The 22,794-nt window shown below is 38.9% G+C and overlaps 1 protein-coding gene across 1 annotated transcript in view; it reads right to left on the reverse strand.

Annotated features, from left to right (window-relative positions):
• HERC3 (HECT and RLD domain containing E3 ubiquitin protein ligase 3) overlaps positions 1 to 22,794 on the reverse strand; it is a 219,816-nt gene that overhangs the window by 58,793 nt on the left and 138,229 nt on the right. Inside the window, exons 5-13 of the mRNA XM_011990724.1 lie at positions 17,324 to 17,483; positions 13,126 to 13,202; positions 12,132 to 12,353; positions 11,088 to 11,179; positions 9,729 to 9,859; positions 8,997 to 9,157; positions 6,538 to 6,614; positions 2,211 to 2,335; positions 541 to 600 (exon numbers count right to left, since the gene is read on the reverse strand). Coding sequence (XP_011846114.1) covers positions 541 to 600; positions 2,211 to 2,335; positions 6,538 to 6,614; positions 8,997 to 9,157; positions 9,729 to 9,859; positions 11,088 to 11,179; positions 12,132 to 12,353; positions 13,126 to 13,202; positions 17,324 to 17,483 — 1,105 coding nt within the window. The remainder of the gene's footprint in view (positions 1 to 540; positions 601 to 2,210; positions 2,336 to 6,537; positions 6,615 to 8,996; positions 9,158 to 9,728; positions 9,860 to 11,087; positions 11,180 to 12,131; positions 12,354 to 13,125; positions 13,203 to 17,323; positions 17,484 to 22,794) is intronic.

A 22,794-nucleotide genomic window follows, 5' to 3' on the forward strand; every position in this document is an offset into this window, starting at 1 on the left:
AAAAAATAATAAAAATTTTAAAACTATGGGAAAGCAAACCAAAGAAATCAAGAAGATTATATGAGGAACTAAGAATTTAAAATTATGACACATCTTAGAATACTCTGAAAATCTTACTGAAAGAGATACAGTCTCTCTCGGTAATCTGCTTTTCTGCCATTCAGGTATGAATCAGCATTGCTCTTCCTCATAATGGTAATGAGATGTCCTCTCATTACCATTATTAGGCATTCCAATTTTTGTGCAAAGCATCAGCTTACCCATTAAATTAAGGCCAGCCACCATCAAAGAGAAGAAGAGTCTTTCGCAGCCTTTGCTGAGTAAGTATTTGCATCACATGTGGGGTTTTAATAAAATTTTTTTTAAAAGAGGGGGCCTCACTATGTTGTCCAGGCTGGAGTTTAGTGGCTATTCACAGGCATCATCATAGCATCCTAAAGCCCCAAACTCCTAAACTCAAGCAGTCTTCCTGTGTCAGCCTTCCAAGGAGCTGAGACTACAGGTACACATGAGAGTTTTTAAAGGCTCTAAGTCACTTACTTTTTTTCAAGAAAACTTCCATTCCAACAGGCTGCAGAAGATAATATCTGAACAACACCACTGCTCAAAAAAAAAGAAGGGTGGGGGAAGCCTTTAATAATTACAAATAAATGGTTATTTAAGCATCAACAATAAAGTAATCATTTACTCTAGGACTTAATTAATAGCAGTTCTTTCTTAGTCAGCTGAAGCTTTCGAAAATGTGCATTTGCTTTAGAAAAACAGGATGTCACATCTCAAAAGGAAGAAGAACTTAAGTTTTCCATGTTAGGAAAAAAAAAAATATCAAAGCTCCTGAAAGAATACCTCTTGTCCCAAGAATGTTCTTGAACATTTTCCTACCACCAAGCATCTAAGAAGTGCCCTATCTAAACTGCAAAGAGAAACACAGAATAAAACCAAAAAAGAGAAGCCAAGTTGTTACTTCCCAAACACAGAAATTATCTTTGCAAATTAATACTTGAAAAATTACTTCTATTTTGCCGCATATCTGAGATGGAAATTAAAAAATAAGCGAAACAAGCACTTATTCCCATTACCTTCTATTATACAGGCTCTGGGGAAACAGCTAATTCTGAGGACCCAAAATGAAACTGGACATCAGGAATCCTGGGCCTCTCCATTCAGTGCAAGGAAAAGGGAAAGAATAACACAAATATATGCCTGGGGAGGGGATTACAGTAGTTTCTGTTAACCACATAATTAGATCAGGAAAGATCTTTAAAGATCATTTCTTCCATCCATTCATTTTATAAATAAGAAAACAGACAACTAATGGTAAAATGTCACAGTTTCCCTTGCTGGACCCCAGCTAGCCCTCATCTCCTCTCCCCTGCTACCCTTCCAGCCTGAGCTCCTTGGCAGAGCCATCCTATGGTGAGGGATTCTGAAGACTGCCACAGAGCTGCTCTAGGGTGTTCCTAATGCTCTCTTGCTCAAAAAATTACTAGCTCAAGTGCTTCAAAGTTTAAAGTCCTGGTCATTTGGCCCACTACAATCTATGTCATAATGCAGGAACCATTATGTACGTTTCTGGGGATAACCACAACTTAGTGCACAGAGCTTGATTTACTCTTCCCAAGAATCAGACTTTGCAGAAAAAAGTGGAGAGGCTGAGGAAAGCCAATGAAAATGTGTAAAAATGTGCAAAGGAAAATTATCCTTTAAATTTAATAAAAGGTCTCAATCCTACTTATTTTTTTTTTCTACCTGACTCTGAATTACCATCTCAATCATTTTGAATAGGAAATTTCTAGAAATTATTAAGATTAGGTAAGATAACAGCTGTCTCAGATTTGGGATGTTTTGGAACATGCATACACTAAAACCCATGGGAGTTACACAACCAGAACGCTAAGCTCTCTTAGCAGAATCACCAACTCAGGCCTTCATCAGTCGGGATTTTTAAGATATTACAATGAACTAGGCAGGTTGAGGCATATACTGTGTGTAAGAATTGGGGATCCACCCATTATGTTATTTGGGGTTAAGAAGATCAACCCTGAAATAGTAACCAAAACAAAAAACAAAAAACAAAAACCACAATTCCCTAAAATGCAAAACCCCATTTACATTCACAGTATCAATATGCAAGTAGGGAAAATCACACTAAGCTAAGAAGTTAAGACATACTTTGTAGAAAAAAAAAATGAAGACAAGCAGCCACATACTTGATTGTATTTGCATTGTTGTGTTCTGAGAGTTTTTGTCTCCAAACCGCTATGGTTTCATCATTTATTAAACTGGTATAATGTGCTTGGTTCATAGTCCTGAAGTCAACAGCAGGAGAAGAATTCTGGAGAATTAAATGTAACAGTAAAAAGAAGAAATTACGTAGCATGGATCTTGTCTCCTCTCCTTTCTCCCACATATTCTCCATTTTATGTTTCACTTATGATCTAAATGTTGTGGTGTGCCGCCCAGATCCCCTCCACCCTTCAGAATGGAGGCTCCTGACAGATTCCAGCTGGGCTGCTGTCCAGGACTTGGCGTTGACTGTTGCTTCACTATCACATCCAATGGCAGGTAGAGGCATGGTGCAAAAGTCCAGTCCCCGGCCGGGCGCGGTGGCTCAAGCCTGTAATCCCAGCTACTCGGGAGGCTGAGGCAGGAGAATGGCGGGAACCCAGGGGGGCAGAGCTTGCAGTGAGCCGAGATCGCGCTACTGCACTCCAGCCTGGGGCACAGAGCAAGACTCCGCCTCAAAAAAAAAAAAAAGAAAAAAGAAAAAAGTCCAGTCCCCTTGCCTCAACTCAGGACTGGCTGAAGGACCTCACAACTTCAGTGCTCCTCATGGGACTGGCTGAGGCCCCTGTTACAACTGATCTGCATTTCAGCCCCTCCCTCTGCCCAATCCCGCCTCCTTCATCCCTCAGTAGATGTTCTTCTAGAGGGCACTCTCCCAAAAACCTTTGAGTCTCGAGTCTGTTTTCCGGAGAAACCAACTCAGTACAACTTTCCCAGCCCTCTTTCCCCTTTGCTTTGAATCACTGTAACAGCAGGTTTTTAAGGTATTAGTCACCTGCCATAAATGTCCTCCAAACTTCAACAAAATGTATTACAAAAGAGTCAGAGTTCAGTTATAATCTATATGACAAATAACCTATAAAAACAATGACTCTTAATTTCTTGCTTCAAGTATATAGCTATTATAAGAAAAATGGCAGAAAAAGATGTCAATAATGTATGTCCTTGAAAATTCCAAATGCTGCCCAACACTGTGCATCTTTTATTCAGTGAGATTAAAGAAAAAAAAAATAAGCACTTTCCTTTTCTAAAATTGCTTGTTTTCAACTTATTTTCCCCAAACCTTGTTCTTGATCGAGAACTAAGAAAAAGTTGATGGTGCTTTATACTCCTTGTCTCCAGTTAAGAGGAAAAAGGTAATATTAAAGCACTCATTCATCAGCTCATGAGATCATTTTTTTCTCCTTTGTACCTACACATAAAAACAAAACTTTCAAAGTAAATTTTCTTGGTTACTTTCCCATAGCTTCAAGTTAAGGTATCATTATGGGAGGAAGGAGTAGAGCATGTAATAAAACAGATGCCTGACAAAGTTTGTGATCATCTGGTTATTGATAACTATTCTACTAAAATGTCCACAGATATCTATGGAGAGAACAAAAATCATCTTGAAGTACATACAAGGAAGTCATAATCCAAAGCAGATGCTGGAGTACACACACAGATTGTCTTTCTACCTCATTTTAAAACCACTGTTGTTGTGTAAATTTTATTTATTTCCTCCATTCAAAGGGGCAGCTGAACATCAATTCTAACACAAACCTACAAAAAAATACAGACTTGGAACTAGTTTCTCAATCCTCATCATATGTCCAATAAACCAGAGATGCCTTGGGTGAAGCACAAGTTCAGAATCACTTAAAGAACCAAGAAAAAATATCATTCTTCCTGTCTTTAATACATACAGGCAAAAAAGGAAAAATTGCTCTTAGGTCAGTGTTTCTCAACTTTGGCTGGACTTTGGATCACCATGGGAATGTTCGATAATCCTGATGACCAAGTCATACTCCAGACCAATTAAATCAGAATCTCTAGAGGCATCAGTATTTTGTAGAGCTCCCAGGTGATTCCAGTAGGCAGCCAAGGTTAAGAATCACTGTTCCAGGAAAAAGATTATGAGATAGACACACACACACACACACACACACACACACACACACAATTGTAACAATCCCAACCACATTCCCTCTTCAACTCTATCCAGGGAACAAAATGAAAGGAAAAGGAGATGCTATGGTTTACATTCACTAAATTCCCAAGACCTAGAATCAATGCAGCAAAGGGGTATCTGACTATAACTCCTTCCCTCCCTTCTTTCACCTAAGGCCTGGCAGTAATGAATGAGTCAGCCTTTTATAAAAATAGAGGCTGTGGCCGGGCGTGGTGGATCACGCCTGTAATCCTAGCACTTTAGGAGGCTGAGAAGGGCAGATCACTTGAGGTCAGGAGTTCAAAACCAGCCTGGCCAACATAGTAAAACCCGTCTCTACTGAAAATACAAAAAAATTACCCAGGCGTGGTGGTGGACGCCTGTAATCCCAGCTACTCGGGAGGCTGAGGCAGGAGAATCGCTTGAACCCAGGAGGCGGAGGTTGCAGTGAGCCAGGATGATGGCATTGCACCCCAGCCTGGGTGACAGAGTGAGACTCTGTCTCAAAAACAAAACAAAACAACAAAAAACATAGAGGCTGTAACTATACAGGTGCTTTTTCTTGGTTCTTTAAGTGATATGGTAACAGGGTAAATATATGATTTGATTGGCCTCTGTATCTAAATAATCATCTCTGGTTAATAGTTTAAGTAAATGTGTATAGGTTTCAGTTTCTCTCAACTTGTCAAAGTCATTCTCTGTCCAGCTTTTTAAGAGTAACATCTTCTTAAGTAATGTTTACTTTCCTTTTTTTTTTTTTTTTGTGATCTTATGCTATGGGTACCTCTCCCTCTTTCCAGTTGTTTAAACTTGAACCTGTCCTGTCTCTCTAATAGTATGCTACTTCACTTCCTTCTCATCAGCGTGTTGTTTTCCAGGCCCAACAGTGTTAATTACAATAATAAAAATCAGTTACATATATCAGATACTGTATTTATAAAAGAAAACTAAGTTTCATGTTAAATTTCACAGGAAAACTAAAGTTGGATACTATTACTCAAGTCAGTTACTAGGGGAAATAAATACTTAAAACTCTACTACCTATTGACAAAAACTGATTATCTTCCACAAAGTCAGTGCCTTTTGTATTTTGTTATATTGACATCTTGAAACAAAGAATAACCTCAGCTTTCCTCAGGATTTCTCTCTAACACACACTCTGAGGCTGGGTCTAAAATAAACTGCTGCTAAGGCAGCAGTTCCAAACCACGCCAGATGGCAGCACTAAGCCACCTTCTTCAGGCACCTGACCTGGAAAATAGCTCATCATCAGCTTTAGCTGTCCAGCCTACAGCCTCAGGGTCCACCAGGACCTTTTCCAACAGAATCATAGAACCAGAGTGACTACAAGGCAAAAACTTTGTGTACTTAAAGATAGCTAAGTATCAAACTAATAGAGAAAGTTTCCAAGACTGAAAGAGCCCCTGGTTTCCATAGTTGTTCATTTTCTTCCTGGTCAATTCTGACTCCTTTATCATCACTAACAGCCCCTTCCTTGCTCCTCCAGGAGAGCATAAGCATCCATGCACCACTCAGAGCTGGTCCTGTTGAAATGCTTGCTGAATAAAAGCAGGAAGGGTGGGGAAGGAAAAGAGAAGACAGGAAAGAAAACACAGGGGAAGGAGTGCAGCACTGACAACAAATCTGTGCAGCTGTTTTCAGACTGAATTCCCCCAGCAAGGAAGAGTGGAAGGAATTCGAACCCTGTCACAGAGTCCTGGATCCACACTCTACCTTCAAGCAGAAAGACAATGTCACACTGTCTTTATCCACTACAGTGATGCGGGAGACAATAGGAGGGAAATTTTGGTGTCACGTCATGAGCAGATTATAAATAACAAAATACATCTGAAAATTGTGGTATCTCTTACATATACATATATATATATATACACACACACACACACACACACACACACACACACACTCAATCACATCAAACAAAGAAACCCACCAAGTTCTCAAATACCTAGCATTTGTTGCCACTTAACCGGGAAGAAAAGAAATGGAAAATCAAATAATGCCAAAGTAAGTACAAACTCCCTAGGCATCCTTTACAGTGTTTCTGGAACAAGTACAAATATGAATAAATAATTTCAAATTATAAATTAGAACTCCATAGTACCAGGAGAACTGTTGGCACTTCAAGGGAGCCAAATGGAGACAACTTCTTCCAGATTTAGTTTGTTTATTTTAGAAATAACATAAGATTGGTAGAAACAAAGAGTAACATTGCTCTTTATGTTGCAATTACTTGTTAAAACAAATATTGGTTCACCATTATTCCTCCCTGGAAATAAGAGTCACAAGAAAAATTTTACCTCATATTTGGAGCAAAGTACAAAAGTTTGGTCTCCTCCAGAGAAGATCTGCTTAACGATATGATATTTAAAGCGATCTGTCAAAAAAAATTCCGAAAGCATATTTTTCAATAATTGAAGTTTCTCCTCGATCCCCTTTTCTACTGTTGCAGAATACGCTTCAGAGTGGGTACCTATCCATTTTAATTGTGTCACAGAAGTAAGAAATCTTCTCCCCTGGCTCACTGCCTAGGACTGTTTCTACTTCAATTAAAAATAAATATATAAAATGGTATCCTCCACTCTAACTCTTCTTCTGCCCCTCCCCAACTGCCAGCGAATCCTGACCTCGTTTCTCTTTTTCATTCTAACTCTGGCATGCCACTGACCTGAAATCTGAAATGGGCACTATTCTTTACGGTAACAAATAATTTAACATGTGAGTGTGGTGGACCCACGCCCCTTCAGGATGAATCTTGCCGTGGAAGGACCTCCATTTCCTGCTCCCTGCTTCACCTCCCATTACACTGTGTCCATGGCGACAGTCTCCTACTACCACGTTGCCTTTATTTCTAATACACCACACTATTTCACATCTTGGTGCCTCCTCCCTCTGCTGTCCCTGGCACACGGGATTCTCCATGAATGTGCCCACCAGGAGCATAACCTGAATGTGCTTCTGGAGCTGCACCTTGGTGGTGCTCACACCAACTCCCTCACAGTCCTCTATACCTGGCTAACTCTAAATCATCCTTCGAGGCACAGCTCAAACTTCCTCTAACCACAATACTCCTCTATGCCTTCCTCTGTGCTCCCACATTACCAAGAGGGTTCCTAAAACCATGTCATTTACATAACTGACATTTACCTGCTTATGTTATAAAATCATTTTGGCAAACATCCAAGCACAAATTTAGGACCATGGAAGTCAGGTTATAATTCAACTTCAAAAATTTGCAGTTTCAAAATAACCAAAAAATACCTGAGTTGGTAAACTTCCTAAATAAATGTATTCCACGTGTGAGTACAATGTCTTGGAGAAAAGAATTTACAACAGAGAAGAGGACACAAAGCCAGTCTTTTGCTTTTGGGAACATCATCCAAACAAAATCTTGTTTATTTATATTTTAAGCTGCACTACATTTCAGATGCTCATATATTCATTCCAAAAACGTCTACTGAGTGACAAGTTCATGCCAGGTCCTGTGCTATATGCTAGGTTTACAAAAAGGAAAGGAGTTTGTCTGTGTCCTTGAGTTTCTTATAATCCAGTACTAAAATTTATGATGGTTACTGTTTCAAACAAATTCCTGATCAAGCCATAAGTGTGTCACTTTATCGACTTCAAAATCAAAATTAATTACTAAATTACACTTCCTTTTAATGATTCTCTAGCTCCATTTCAGCCTCAGATTTATTATTTCAAGGTGAAGCAGTCATTCAATATTAATGACTGCCTTACTTTGATTTCCAGTGAAATCAAGACTGTTGTTTAATTATTTTTTAAGGGAAGAAAAAAAAATGGCATAAAAAGAAATCACATCGTGTTATGTACCAAAACACAAATAGCAAAGTAGAGGTAACATAGTACACAGGATTTAGAATGACCTAGGTTTAAATCCTGCCTCCAGAATCTATGTGATCTTGGGCAAATTACTTGACCTCCTTAAGACTTCGTTCCTTATCTCTAACATGGGGATAACAACCACTAACTAGTTCTTAGGCTATTTTGAGTGCTTTGGATAGTAATGAAACATCATTAAGCATTCAGTAAATGCAAACTATCATTATTAGCAACAACAATAAAATGTACACACCACCACCAAGGTCTGTGAAAACAAAGTAACTGGTAGAGTTTGAATGTATGTTCTGGTCAAAACTCATGTTGAATTGCAGTAATCCCCAATGTTGGAGGTGGGGCATGGTGGGATGTGTTTAGATCATGCGATCGGATCCCTCATGAATGGCTTGAGCCCTCCCCTTGCTGAGAAGTGAGCTCTTGCTCTGAGTTCACATGAGATCTGGTGGTGTAAAATGTATGGCACCTCCCCTCCACTCTTTCTCTTGCTCCTGCTTCTGTCATGTGAAGTGTCTGCTCTTTCTTCGCCTTCTGCCATGATTGAAAGATTCCTGAGGACTCCCCAGAAGCCAAGCAGATGCCTGTATCATGCTCCCTGTAGAGCCTGCAGAACCGTGAGCCAATTAAAACTCTTTTCTTCATAAATCACCCAGTCTCAGGTGCTCTTTATAGCAATGCAAGAACGGCCTAACACAACAGTATTTCCTGCCTTATTTATTCTCTACGATCTCAACTATAAAGTTTCATGCATAGTAAGTATTGAAATTATTAATTGATGTTTAAAAATACCTTATCTTCATTCCCTCCAAAAGACCTCAAAGTAAGTAACAGATACATATTCTGTAAACAACTGCTTTCATCACTTAAAATACCATTAAATTCCAGAGACGATCATTCTTACCAGCTCGGGCTGAAAGCTGGCCACTGTGGGCGGCCCAGTAACCCTTGACAGGAGATGGGCACTTGACATTACAAGTGTGCCCAGTTCCTAATTGACCTCTTGCTCCACAACCAAATGCATAGATGAGTCCGGAAGAAGGCACGAAGGCTAGGGTATGTTGTCTGTGAAAAAATAATTTAACTCATCAGCATAGTTTCTACTAATGTGGATGTACACTCTGACTCTGACTTTTAACTTCCACATGTGCACAGCACAGGGTGCTCCTATAGAGCCTTCCCCATGTTAACACGTGATTCTTCTTGCAGCGGTTGCTCTCCATACTACTATCCTTCTCTAATACTCTAGATCATGAGGAGGGCGGCAAGTCAGCAAAGAGCTGAATGATCTGCTGCATGTGGCCTCTGAGATGAACGGAGAGAAGCAGGGTAGACTCAGGCAAAAATTTCCAAGAAGTTCTTTGGGACTCTCTTATTTTCCTTTCTTTATCCCTTCCCCACATCCTGCTACTCTTTATCCCAAAAGAAGCCTAATGTCTCCATGTTGCTCTGTTTATCTAAAACCCTTCCTTGCCACACTCTACCAAGGTCTTTCTCCACATTTCACCACAGGCATGCATGCAGTTAAGATCTCTTAAAATGACAGTCACTAGGTATAATCACATTCTTCATCACTACAAGGTAAGACCCATTTCTGGGTCCAAGTGAATACAAGGAAGCTTTGAGGAGCACTCACCTGCCACAAGCAATCTGAGTTACTTCACTACCCATCAGTTCTAGAACTCTTCTAGGATTAACCTCATCATTCATGGAGTCATGTCCAAGTTGCCCACAGGAACCAGCGCCAAAAGTAAACACACCTCCACTCTAACAAAGAACAAACACCATATGACTTCACTGTATCCTTAAGGGTACACCTCTAAAACCTATATACAAAATGCCTATCACAACAATGTGCACAAGAGCACTACATTCACTTGACACTTCACCAAAATCACTTTGTAAGGATGTTCATTAAATAGAAAAATAATAAAAAGGGAATTTCAGACTGCATCTTTATGGAACAAAGATAGCACTGCTCAAAGGAATATGTGCCTTCTGTAAATTTTAAAAATTGTTTAAAAGTACAATGATATGTTAGGAAGCAAAATTTATTTATTTATTTATATTATTTCTGAATTTTTTTTAATTTATTTTTTATTATTATTATACTTTAAGTTCTAGGGCACATGCGCATAACGTGCAGGTTTGTTACATATGTATACTTGTGCCATGTTGCTGTGCTGCACCCATCAACTCGTCAGCACCCATCAACTCGTCATTTACATCAGGTATAACTCCCAATGCAATCCCTCCCCCCTCCCCCCTCCCCATGATAGGCCCCGGTGTGTGATGTTCCCCTTCCCAAGTCCAAGTGATCTCATTGTTCAGTTCCCACCTATGAGTGAGAACATGCGGTGTTTGGTTTTCTGTTCTTGTGATAGTTAGGAAGCAAAATTTTAAAAAAGGAGAAACAAGGAGCTAGGATAAATGAGATGATTTTACATATCATTCACATATAAGAAATTAAGTGCTCCTACAAATTCCTTGGTAAGTAAGCTGTTTTTTTTTTAACAGCTGTATTTAAATAATTTAAATAAATGTTAAGGCATTTTATGAAAGTGAACCTACAATAATATTTGCTCAGTATAAAAATACATTTTCATTCTCTCTAGAATATATTTAGAAGCAAAAGAAACACGATTATTTTAAAACATTAAATTGCTGTTTCTTTTTTATATATTTAAATAACTTGTTTTAAAGGAACATAGGATATATATACACACATGTATCTACTGTCCTATATTTTAAAGTTATTTATATTGAACTATTCTTAAATGTTACTAAGACACTCTACAAGATTACCAAAGAGGATAACAGAGACATATAAAAAAGTAGTCTTTTTCTATTCCTTTGGAAGACAACAAACATAAAAGAGAGCATTCGAGTTCAAGCCACAATACTATAATCACACACCATCACTACACTAAAATAATCAAGCAATTCTAATCACTCATCTTATCCCCAGCACCAAAGAATACTCTGAGCTCCTTACCTTTGTGAGAACTGCTGTGTGTTCTTCTCCACAACTAATATAGACAACTTTTTGTGTGCGTAAGAGTTTTACATGGCATGGAGACTCTCGATCTAGAATAAATTAAATATCAGAATATCACTACCATTTGACCTTGAGATGAAATACGCACAACTATCTTGGCATGAATTTTGGATTCCTGGATTCCTGACACATTTGTTTCCTGCCTGCATCTGTACTTGGATACCCAACAGACTTCTCAGTTTTAATTTACCAAAAACCTACCTCATAGTTTCCCTACACTCTCCAACCCTGCCCACTCTCCAGCTCACTTTACCACACACACATAGTTTTCCCCATTTCAGAAACAGTCATTTTGCCCCTCCAGCTGTTTCTTTATTTCAAACCACACGTCCAGCAGTGAACAAAACCAACTGGCCTCCTCTTCAAAATACATTTAAAATCTGACTTTACTCCCACAACCTCCACGCTGGTCTTCCAGCTTCCCCCTTGACCCACTACAGCCAAAGCCAAAGTGGATCACACCTCTCCTCCAAACCCTCAGGGTCTTCCCCTCTCACTGAGAAAACCAGCTAAATCCTCACCCTGCCCCTCAGGGCCCTGCATAACTGGGTCTACACGACCTCTCTGACCTGCAGCTGTGCTACTCTTCCCCTTCTCTCCAACTACATCTCTTCCCACATGAGCCCCTTTGCACACACAGTTCCCTCTGACAGAAATGTTTTTCACCCAGACATCTACATGTCCCATTTCCCACCTGATTTCCTACAGGTTCTGCTCAAACATTTTCTTATCAGAGGGGCCCTTCGTAACCACCTTATGTAAAGCAGGAAGCTGCACTCTCAAACCCTGTGTATTTACTGGTTTTGTTGCACCTCCACTCACTAGAATACAGTCTCTACTAAGACAAGGATGTTCTCTATTCTGTTCACTGTTGCTCCCTTAGTATCTCACATGGGGCTAGCACATAGTAGATCCTCAAGAAGCATGTGTTAAATGAATGTGCTTTTAAACTAAATACATACATATGAAGGGTTTACCTACCTTTTTCATCACTGAGCCCCAGCTGCCCTGCATTATTCATCCCCCAGCCAAAAACAGCTCCTGAGAGAGACAGGGCAAAGCTGTGAGCCCCTCCGGCAGCCACCTGAGCCAGTGGGATCCCCTCCAGGGACCTCACCCTCTGCGGGCTGGCTTGAGAGGGAAACTCCTTCCCTAAGCCAAGCTGCCCATGGCTGTTCTTTCCCCAGGTGAAGAACTGGCCATCTGAAATAACAGGATAACTGGTATTACCATAAAATGATACAAGCTCCACACACAAAAATAATCAAGTTATTAGGGTCATTTGCCAGTTGCCCCCCAACACCAAACCCACCCGAGAGCAAAGAACAGAGACACTTCATGCTGTCAGACTGCCAAAACCCAAACTCCCAAGTGATAACAGAGAGGTAAGCTGAGACTTACTGCCCTTCAAAGGCTATTAAAATTTATACACAGAAAATATTAAATGTATAAGTAAATTCAATTTCAAACAGGCCAATTACCAGACTTAAGCAAGATCAACTAGTTCTGACCATACTAAGACTATGAGACCCAAGACTTCAGGAGGTCCAGCTATGACCACTTGGTCTGCTCTGCAGATAATCAAGCAGGACACAGAAGTGCAGATTTATTTAGGTTTCTCCAACTCCTTTTTCATTTATTTGGGAGCTTGATAGTGGAATGTAGCTTGAGAGTTGGCTGTCGCTAAGAAAAATCAATCTTCTCCATGCTCAGAACACCTAGGTATGGTCCTGCCCCCTGCTCATCTTCCCCTGTGAAAGTTGGAGCAGCAGTGATGACCACCTACTTCATCATCCACACCCTGAGAAAAGGATGAGCTATGCAAAGCCCATCTGAGAACTGTCACTGTCCAACAGCAATGCATAGACCCTAACCAGTTAATTCAAAGTTTTGAGTTAGATAATATCACACAAAAAGACAAAGAGAAAGTTTTCAAAATTAACATAGCATTAGCGTATGTTTAATGTTACTTTACCAGCCGCAAGAGCCAAGCAATGCCAGTTGCCACAGGAAACTTGTAATATTGTTTGCTGGTTCAGCTTTTGTATTAACCTAAAACAGAAAAGGCTTTCTTTTTCAGATAGATATTCACACACAAACACAATTATCAGAAATATTCCCAACTAAATAAAATATCAATAATAAATAACATCATCTTGCCTAAAAGTCTTTTTAAGGCTGGGCACAGTGGCTCACACCTGTAATCTCAGCACTTTGGGAGGCCGAGACGAACACCTGAGGTCAGGAGTTTGAGACCATCCTGGCCAACATGGTGAAACCCCATCTCTACTAAAAATACCAAAAAAAATAGCCAGGCATTGTGGCACATGCCTGTAATCCCAGCTACTCGGTAGGCTGAGGCAGGAAAATTGCTTAAACCTGGGAGGCAGAAGTTGCAGTGAGCCAAGATCGCACCACTGCACTCCAGCCTGAGCAACAAAGCAAGATTCTGTCCCCCGTCCCACCCCCTCAAAATAAACTCTTTTTAAAATCAAATATATAATCTTACATGATATAATTCTATTAGGTCTTTCATCAGCCTCCTGTCTCTTAGGTAGTTACTGTTTAAAACAACAACAACAAAAAAACACTTTTGCATTTAGACCCATTGCCACAATCCTCCATTATTTCTCACCTTGTTTTCTTCAGTTCAGGGCCAAATGGAAAGAGCTACAGAAGAAAGATCCTAAGAATATGGTTGGTGTCTATGTGGCTTTCAAAATAACAGAAATGCCACCATCCAAAATAAGTGAAATGTCAATTTCACTTCTGGGTATATACATACAATATGGTACACACACACAACAGAATATTAATCAGCCTTAAAAGGGAAGGAAGGTCTGACACATGCTTTTAACATGGATGAACCTAGAGGACATTATGCTAAATGAAATGAGCCAGTCACAAAAAGCTGAAACTGTATGATTCCACTTATATGAAGTATCTATTGTAGTCAAATTCATAGAAATCAATTTTGCAAGATAAAAAAGTTCTAGAGGCCGGGCGCAGTGGCTCATCACTGTAATCTCACCATTTTGGGAGGCCAAGGCGAAAGAATCGCTTGAAGCCAGGAATTCAAGATCAGCCTGGGCAACAAATCAAGACCCTGTTTCTACAGAAACTATCAAAAGCAGCTGGGTGCGGTGCCATGAGCCTGCATTCCTAGCTACTTGGAAGCCTGAGGTGGGAGGATCATCTGAGTCCAGGAGTTCGAGGCAGTGAGCTGTGATCACACCACCACACTCCAGCCTGGACTACAGAGTGAGACCCTGTCTCAAAAAAAAAAAAGGTAAGAAAAAAGAAAGTTCTAGGGATTGGTTATACAACAACGTGAACATATTTAACACTATTGAGCTACACATTTAAAAATAGTTAAGATGGTAAATTTTATGTTATGTGTATTTTACCACAATTAAGAAAAATAATAAGAGCCATGCCTCCAAAACCCGAAATTCCTAGGATGGTAAAGAGAAGGGTCATATGATTTCTTTTCAAATCTTACTCCCCTGCTTGTTCATGCGAAAGAGAGAGAACAGCACCTATTTTAGAGTTGTGGCGAGAATTAAATGAAAAATTCCAGTTAAAGTGCTTGGCACTACCCAAGAAAGTTGGGCACCCTGGGAATACCTCCTGCTCTCTATTTTAATAGCTGACAAGTTGTCACGTTCATCTTCCCTAAGTGTATTGTGCCATGGAAACTAAGGGGTCGGATGGATATCCCTTGGAAGAGTGGTATCTTTGAAGATAGATATCCTCTGGGGGAGAGGACAGAGGATTATTTAGATCAACACTTAGATAATGCTTTCGTTCATGTTTTATTTTCTCAGATATAAAAATTTAAAATAGAGTTCACAAACACATCTAGTGTTTAGTACCAAATATAAATGAACTTTTTTTATTCTTATAACTGCAGATTCATGTGCAATTGTAAGAAACAATATACAGAAATCCCTTATATACTTTGTCCAGTTTCCCCTAATTATAACATTTTGCAAAATTATGTATAATATTATACCCAGGATATTGAAGATATTAACATTAATACAATCTACCAATCACATTCATATTTCTCCAGTTTTACTTGTACTCATTTCTGGGTATTAGTTTTATCGTGTAAGTGTATCCATTCTGCCACAGTCATGATACCAAACAGTTCCAACACCATGAGAATTCCTCGTATTAAACTTTTATAACCACTCCTCCCCTTCCCCTGTTCCTAACCCCTGGCAGCCACTAATCTATCCTCCATTGAGAAAATGTTGTTATTTTTTAAATGCTATATAAATGAAATCGTACAGTAGGTAAACTTTTGGGATTGGCTTTTTTCACTCAGACTAATTCCCTGGATATTCACCCAAGTTGTGTTCATCAATAGTTTATAGAACAGCACTATTTTCTAAAATTGAAAAATGCATTACTGCCTAAAAGACCAATGTTTCTCAGGTTGCTATATAGCAACAACCCTTTTTCCTATCAAGTTTACACTCAAATTCCCCATCACCATTACTCTTGTCACTATCAGTTGTAGAAAAGAAGCAGGTCAAAAGAACAAAGATAGATAATAGAGAAATTGTACCCTTGAGGTAGGGAAGAGGGGGTTCACATAGTGCAAGCACATACTGTATTTTACCTTCTTGTCTCCTTCCATCCTCCCCACAACTCTATAAGGTACACAGTAAGTAATTCCATTTTTAAGTTAGGAAACTGAGGCTTAGAAAAGTTAAACAACCTGCCCAAGGTCATTCACCTTAGAAGTAAAAGAGCCAGTATTAGAATCCAAGGCTTGTTTGACATCAAAGCTATGTTACTTTCCACAATACAAAGGTATAAATTAATGAATTTATTTCAATTAACTTATAATAAAAAACTATATACAAAGTCTTAGAAGTCATCCATAATTTGAACATAACTAAAGAATATTAAGCTACTACTGTAGCACAGATTACTTCATTTTTAAAAATGAAATGTCATTAAAAACCTTAATTGTGTTTTGGTCATCAACAAATGAAATATTTTTGCCATTAATGTTATGAACATTTTCCCTAATATTACACACAACATAACATCTAGCACTTCTTTTTTCTTACTGCCACTCTTCCTCTCCCCACAAAATTAAATTAATTTTTGGAAGAAATGAATCTAAGACACTACCTGTCCTAAATCAGGAAATGAATCAAATCACTCTTACCTCCATGTTCTTATTTAACACAACTTTTGATTAAAGAGACAAAAATCTAAGAAGGGCAAGAAAGAAGAGGAAGAAGAATATGCTGTCCTTTAAAGGGGACAATAATTAGGCAGAGGAGGAGAGGCCACTCATTAAATTTGTGCTGAGCAATGTATGTGACAGGCACTCCTAGCAATGGTGATGCTAAAATAAATCATCCAATTATCCCGCCATTAATAGCTCACATCTTTGTAGTAAAAACAGATATTAAATCAACAATTACAAAGAAGGTGTTCCACAGTAGTGGTATATGAAACATTTGTAGCATAAAGGAGTAAGAATTAAATAAAGGAAATAAAATGGCAGCTCTTTGATCATTAAGAACCTTCAACAAACTGAGACACCACCACTAAAAAGTCCATCTGAAAGTAACTACAATATTTGGGATGTTCTCTTAGTGGCAACTATTAGATACTTAGCTAAATCATCTAAGGTTCAGATTTAAGTAAATCTTTAAGAGACTCAAAACCTACTGTATTGATACTTTTACATTAAAGAATCTATGTATATCTGGTATTTTAGCTGTTTGTAATGCTTAAGGTGATTTGGCCTATCATTAGAGTAACAGGTCAGCCTTGTGATTCTATTTTAAAGAACTTAATTGAGTAATTCAGACTTGCAATTTTCAGTCAAAAGCTAATAAGCCTACAATGTGAAAGATGACTTTTTTATTCAAACATTTATCAATTGCCAGGCGCTCAGCTAGCAACCAGGCTACTAGAATAAATAAAGTACAGTTCCCAACTGACTCACATTTTTGAACCAGAGACGGACACTTCTATAAATAATTGCAACTTTTGTGACAAGTGTTTTAATAGTATAAGGCACAGGAGTGGCACAAAGGAAATAGCAATTAAATGAAGAAAACAGAAGAAAAACAAGGAGTCTAACAAATCAACAGCAGGAAATAGTATTTAAAACGACTGACATTTGAAAACCTTCTTACCTGGGCACTGCCACAGAATCCTCAGTAGTCATGAGTCCTAGCTGACCATCACTCCCCGCACCCCAAGAAAACAGCTGGCCTCGGTCACTGAGGGCCAGACTGTGGGACTCGCCGCATGCCACATGAATGATATGCTGATCTGCCAGAGCTCCAATTTGTTCTGAAAGAGACAAATTGGAGGAAGAAAATGTACAGTCCAGAAACAGGAATACTGCTGCCATTACACAGGATTATCTTCCTGGGCAGTTTTATTTTTTAACAAGAACCACTTAATCTGAATATTTATAGAGATTATAAATTTCACATATTTCTAAACTATCGATTTACATTTGGAGACCCTGGGTAACATACATAACTATAGTAGCACACACATCCCAGATGCTCCCTGAACCTATACAGCCATGAGCCTGGTGTTTCTCTATCCAAGCAGAAGCCTGTACTATTTGGAGATGTTCCATCCAAGAGGCCTAAATGTTGAGTGGAAATGCAACATATCCCTAAAACTAGCGGGAGTGAGCGAAACCCTGCCTGGAACAATGAGACCCTCTCCCCCCACACACAAACACACCCAGAATTCTAAACAGCTTTCTCCCCTCAGTTCTGGAACTCAGTCTTGTATGTATACAGTGAGGAAATACAAGGGTTTCTCTCTGGGAAAACTGGCCCAAAAGACAAGACCCACAGATAGTGACATTTGTGTGTTCCTCAATGAAATGTCCAGCTTCCCATCAGTCAACAAGAATCACCCACACACACACAGCTCCACTCACATTTTAGCACCTCACCCTTAAATGTAAAAGGCCAGACAAGGATCACCCTATGTGTGAGGAAAACTTAAACATGAAAAGCAAACAGCAACATAAACAGAAGGAAATGAACTCTGAAAAAACAGATCACGCAGGGAGCAAAGTTTCTTAAAAGTCTTTTGAGAAATCAAAGAAGATATTTCCACTCATGAACTAGAAAGAGAGTGCTATAGGAAAGCATTATTCAAAAAACAAACAAACAGAAATATCTTGGAAACCAAAAATGTGGTACCATAAATTTAAAAAAAAAAAAAAAAAAGAAAAACCTTCAAAAGCAGGATTGAACGTTAGAAATGAAGAAATTTTCTAGGAAATAGAAGAAAAAAGCAAAGAGAAAATCAGAAGAGGAAAAAAGATAAGAAATTAGAGGATTGTTTCAAGAGGTCGAATATCCAGAAAGAGAATGGAGAAATCACAAGATAAAAATATTTCAAAAAAAAAAAAATCACAAGAAAATTTCACACTGAAAGGATCTATTAAGTGCCCAGAATAATGATCAACAAAATATCTACTGTAGAACCCTTCATCTTGAAATTTCAGAATAACAAGAAAGAGTCTAAAAGTTTCTAGAAAAGAACATGTTTATATACAATAGAACAGGGATCAGAATGGCATCATAATTCTCAGAAGCAACACCAAAAACTGTAAGACAATGGAGCGATGCCCTCACAGTTCTGAAGGAAAGTAACATTCAAGCAAGAATTCAATACCCAACCAACTGTGAATGAAATGTGAGGCAAGGGGAGCAAAAGGGAAGTTTTGGAGCATGTAAAGCTCTCAAAATATTTTACCTCCCATACTGGTTTTCTCAGAAAGCTACTGGAAGATATGCCTCCAAAACAAGAACTCAGAATTTAGGAACCAGGAATCTTACACAGACAGGAAGGAGGTGAGAAACCTTTCTAGACAGCTGTGTAGCATGCCTACAAAGCAAAGGTGGAGGGATGTCTCCAAGGTGAAAAAGAAAATGCTATTAGAGCATTATGAGTTTTATAATTCTACCAGAGATAGAGAGGTTACTGTGGGAAAAAAAAAAATTAAAGTCATTAACTTCAGGAAAAACAAAATGATTTATGAGAAAGAAAAGTAATCATGGTACATGCAATCATAATAACCGAACAAAAATACTTTCCATAGTTAATAATTGTCAAATTTTATTTAAAAGATTAACTATTTGGGGAAGGACAAGTGTCTGGTGGTGAAGAAGAGGAAAGGGTGGGTAGAGAATATAACAGAATTCTAATCTTTGCCAGTGTGAAGTTTCCAGATTATGTCCAATATTGAAAAAAATCAAGAAATAATATTATAAGCATGTTATGTAGAAACATAAAGGTAAGCAGCAAAAAAAAAAAAAAAGCTAAAGAGTTGAAATGACAGGGAGTGAGATTCAAGATAAGGACAGGTGAGGCAGGGAACTGTTATTTAACCTAAACACAGTTTGCATAAATATATTCCTTCAAAACAATAACACTTTTTTAACTGAAAATATGCTCATGCCAGAGAAATTACCATGATAAACAGAAAGATTCTGTAATTCCTGTTGTTTCCATTGTCCATCTTCTTTAACTTCTGCTCACTATTTACTTCCCAACTCAGCCTTGCACCAGGCACAAAGAATAGTCCTATCTTTACCTTGCAAAAATGTAAGGAATGCTATCAAAGGAGCCCAGGTGGCTCAGACTCCACTCTAACCAAATTTCCACCTCATACCAATTCCAAGACTTGGAAGGCTTTTCTGTTCTCTAGGCCTGGGACCTAGCCTGATGCCTTATTCATGACTGAGGCCTGTCTCTTGGTACCTAACCTTCCTGCTACCTTAACTGTCTGAATGTTAGTATATAGCCTAACACAACACTAATAAGTTTCCCCACTATCCTGACACTGTGGCTCTGATCCGTCTGCCGTTTTCTTTTCCTCAATCTCTCAACAGCATCCCTCTCTTGATCCTGTCTTTACTACAGCTGAGTAGCCTCAAAAGGGAACATCTGGATTCCAATGACCATTGACTCCCAGTCACGTCAATCTCTAGGCAAACCAATTCCTGTCCCATCACTCACCAACCCCACCTGGGCTCCTTTGATAGCATTTCTAACATTTTTGCAAGGTAAAGGACTATTCTTTGTGCCTGGTGCAAGGCTGAGCTGGGAAGTAAGTAGTGAGCAGAGGTTAAAGAAGATGGACAATGGGAACAACAGGAAATCCAGCTACCCTCACCACAACAATAAAACCTGTAGCCACAAAGGCAGAAATACTGTTCAGCAACCAAATGTTGATGGAGAACCAAACCACTGGTTACACAAGTCTAACTTATTCTATTTCTTCTAGCCAGAAAACTGTGCTCATCTAATTCAGGCTGGAGATCCGTCACTGTGGAACTCTAATCCCTCTTCTAGAATCTACCCCCAGGTCAGCCCAGTGTGCTGATGAATGCCTCATTCACTCCTCTCTCTGAATACACCCCTGCCCCACTTGGGAACATTCAGGCTGCAGTGCCCTCTGATTCATTTTCACATGCAGTCTCTTCTGATTCATTCCGTCAAGACTATACACTATATTTTGCAGATCATGATGGAACCTCAACCCACACATTAAAATAACTAAACACACTGAAGAAGCATTTGGTATTTCTTGAGGATAAAAGTATACTTTCTCTCTGAACCTTTCACAGCAACATTTTAAAGTCTTTAGTAATGTTTTCAGTTCTGAACAAGTCATGGTAGGTAGGGCAGCACAGTGGCCAATGTGGAGCGCTGCTTATATCATGTCAGCAGTTCAGCTGGACTTGCATTATTAGGGTTAGTTCTACTTAGCTCTTGAGCCCATCATAATTTTTTAATGTTTTTTGAGTTAATGGTAAATTTGTCATTTAACCACCAAAAGATGGTAACTGAGAAGGATGATATGAGTCTAGGGGGTAAATGGATGATGCAGATTCTTAAGCCTTGCAACAACCCTGTGAGGCAAGGGTACCACAGCTGTCCTCAGCTCAGAAAGAGGATGTAATTTGGCCAAGGCTCACAACTAATGATTGGTGGAACTGGGATGGACACCAGGTCTGTCTGACTTCAAAACCCATTATACGTAACTAAGCTATATTGTCTTTCCTCATGGAAAAGAATTACATAGATTTTAAATTGGTAAAAGTAACCTATAAAGTGAATACCCTACTTATGGATAATGGAAAACTAACTTTTCCCTCATCGTCTGTTCATATGAGAAACACATACCGTGGCTTACAGTTAATAATATCAGCAGCTGGGTAGAAAGGACAGTAGTTCTCCCTTATCTGAGGTTTTGCTTTCCAGAGTTTCAGTTACCTGCAATCAGTGCAGTGCAAATATATTAAGTGGAATTTTCCAGAAATAAGCAATTCATAAGTTTTAAACTGCACACCATTCTGAGTCCTGTGATGAAATCTCTCACTGTCCTGCTCTGCCTGGGACATGAATCATCCCTTTGTCCAGCATATCCATGCTGTATATGCCCCCTGCCTTTTAGTCCCTTAGTAGCTGCCTCTGTTATCAGATTGCAAAAGCGTAGTATATATAGCTTTTGGTACTATCCAAGGTTTCAGGTATCTAGTGGGGGTCTTGAAACACATCCCCTGCAGATAAGGAGGGACTACTATATACAGTATATACAAAATTAGTGATTAAAAGTTGGCACTAAGTTTTTAACTAATAAAACTATAATAAAATAAATGTAAGCACTTTGTAGTACAAAGAGGGTTAAACTTTCACCACTTAGATGTCTCCTTTCTGCTTTTCCCCAAATCGTCAACTCTACAATTATACTTTTCTTTAGTAGCAGAAAACAAGACAGAGACACACTGCAGGAAACCCAGCTCTTCGCCCTACCATTCTACACATTCTAAGTCCTCACATTCACCGTAACTCTTGATTTCCTGTTAGCACTGAACTCTTACTCTCCTGCACATCTTTCCTCCTGCTGCTACACTCTGCTCTCCTGACTACTTTTTCTCCAAAGTACTATCAACCCAGTCTGTGGGGTCCAGCAGACTTTTACTGAAAGTCTGGGTGATGGAGATACACTGTATCTTGGCAAACCACTCAAAACAAAATATTATACATCCAAGTTCCTCTGCAGTTCCCAACACAGAAGATGGCCTGGTATCTAATTTTCATCCTAGAGTCTCCCCGCCTCCCACAATATGACTAAGCTCTTTCCCTCATTTTCTTTCTGTATCTGAAAGGTCCTTTTCCAAAGCCATATTCCAATTTCTTTCTTAATTAATTACTTTGGTCTAAACATTTTGGGGTATCTGGACTATTTCCATAAGAGGTATTCTATCTTGCTTCTGAGCCAAAGCACTGAAACCAGAGTCTACTTTAAAAAAATTTTAATTATCATAGAATAAACTTGACCTTTTTATGGTGTATAAGTCTATGAATTCAAACACATGTAACTACCACCACAATCAAGATACAGAACAGTCCCATCACCCCAAAAATGGTCTTCATGCTATTCCTTATAGTCACACCCTCTCCTCATCCTTAACGCCTGACAACCAACAATCTGTTTTCTCTCACTATAGTTTTGGGTTTTTTATACAGTCATGTAAATGGAATCATATAGTGTCTAACCCTTTGAAACTGGATTGTTTTACTCATAATGCCTCTGAGATTCAACTAAGTGGTTGCATGT

The sequence above is a fragment of the Mandrillus leucophaeus genome, unplaced genomic scaffold, assembly GCF_000951045.1.
Source record: "Mandrillus leucophaeus isolate KB7577 unplaced genomic scaffold, Mleu.le_1.0 Scaffold381, whole genome shotgun sequence".
Classification (NCBI taxonomy): domain Eukaryota; kingdom Metazoa; phylum Chordata; class Mammalia; order Primates; family Cercopithecidae; genus Mandrillus; species Mandrillus leucophaeus.